This window comes from Phaethon lepturus, unplaced genomic scaffold (genome assembly GCF_000687285.1).
Source record: "Phaethon lepturus isolate BGI_N335 unplaced genomic scaffold, ASM68728v1 scaffold34219, whole genome shotgun sequence".
NCBI classification, from domain to species: domain Eukaryota; kingdom Metazoa; phylum Chordata; class Aves; order Phaethontiformes; family Phaethontidae; genus Phaethon; species Phaethon lepturus.
Genome location: NW_010561896.1, coordinates 1,403 through 2,002, shown reverse-complemented (window position 1 = coordinate 2,002; position 600 = coordinate 1,403). Strand labels below are relative to the sequence as shown.

At 64.5% G+C, this 600-nt stretch overlaps 1 protein-coding gene across 1 annotated transcript in view; it reads left to right on the top strand.

The window, feature by feature from the left end:
- Positions 1–600, top strand: part of LOC104626249 (AP-1 complex subunit beta-1) — a 14,450-nt gene that overhangs the window by 12,504 nt on the left and 1,346 nt on the right. Inside the window, exons 13-14 of the mRNA XM_010294122.1 lie at positions 1–126; positions 531–600. The exon at positions 1–126 is cut by the window's left edge and continues 45 nt beyond it; the exon at positions 531–600 is cut by the window's right edge and continues 162 nt beyond it. Of these exons, the coding sequence (XP_010292424.1) occupies positions 1–126; positions 531–600 (196 nt within the window). The remainder of the gene's footprint in view (positions 127–530) is intronic.

Sequence of the window (600 nt, the reverse complement as noted above, 5' to 3'; positions counted from 1 at the left end):
GACGCTCCTGGACGAGCTGATCTGCTACATCGGGACGCTGGCCTCCGTCTATCACAAACCGCCCAGCGCCTTCGTGGAGGGGAGCAGAGGGGTCGTGCACAAGAGCTTGCCCCCGCGAACGGGCTCGTGAGTATCTCCGCGTCCCCGGGGTGACTCCCCGCTCCACGCGGGGGCTTCCAGGGCTGGATCCCTGCGATGGGCTGAGCCGAGGCCACACGCAGCACCGTGCAGAGCCGGCTGTGTCCTTTGTGCTCGGAGCCGAGCTGAGGGCTCCCTTCCCAAGGGGAGGTTCCCCTCTAGGAGCAGGGCTGTATGGATTCAATACTGTCCTTACAAAGCTGAAGGAGTGATCTCCGACCTAAGCGGAAGGTGATGTTGATGAGGATGTGTTGAAATGTTGGGAGCCGTGCTGGGGCGGGGTGTCTCTTTGAACGCTGGCTGCAAAGCCCAGCTGGGTGTCTCTGGCGGGACCTGTCGGCTCAGCCGGAGCTCCTCAGCATCTCGTGGCTTTCCCTTGCCGTTCCCTCTAGGAGCGAGAGCGCCGAGAGCCCCGACACAGCCCCCTCGGGGGTGCAGGCAGCAGAGCAGCCGGCCGGCATC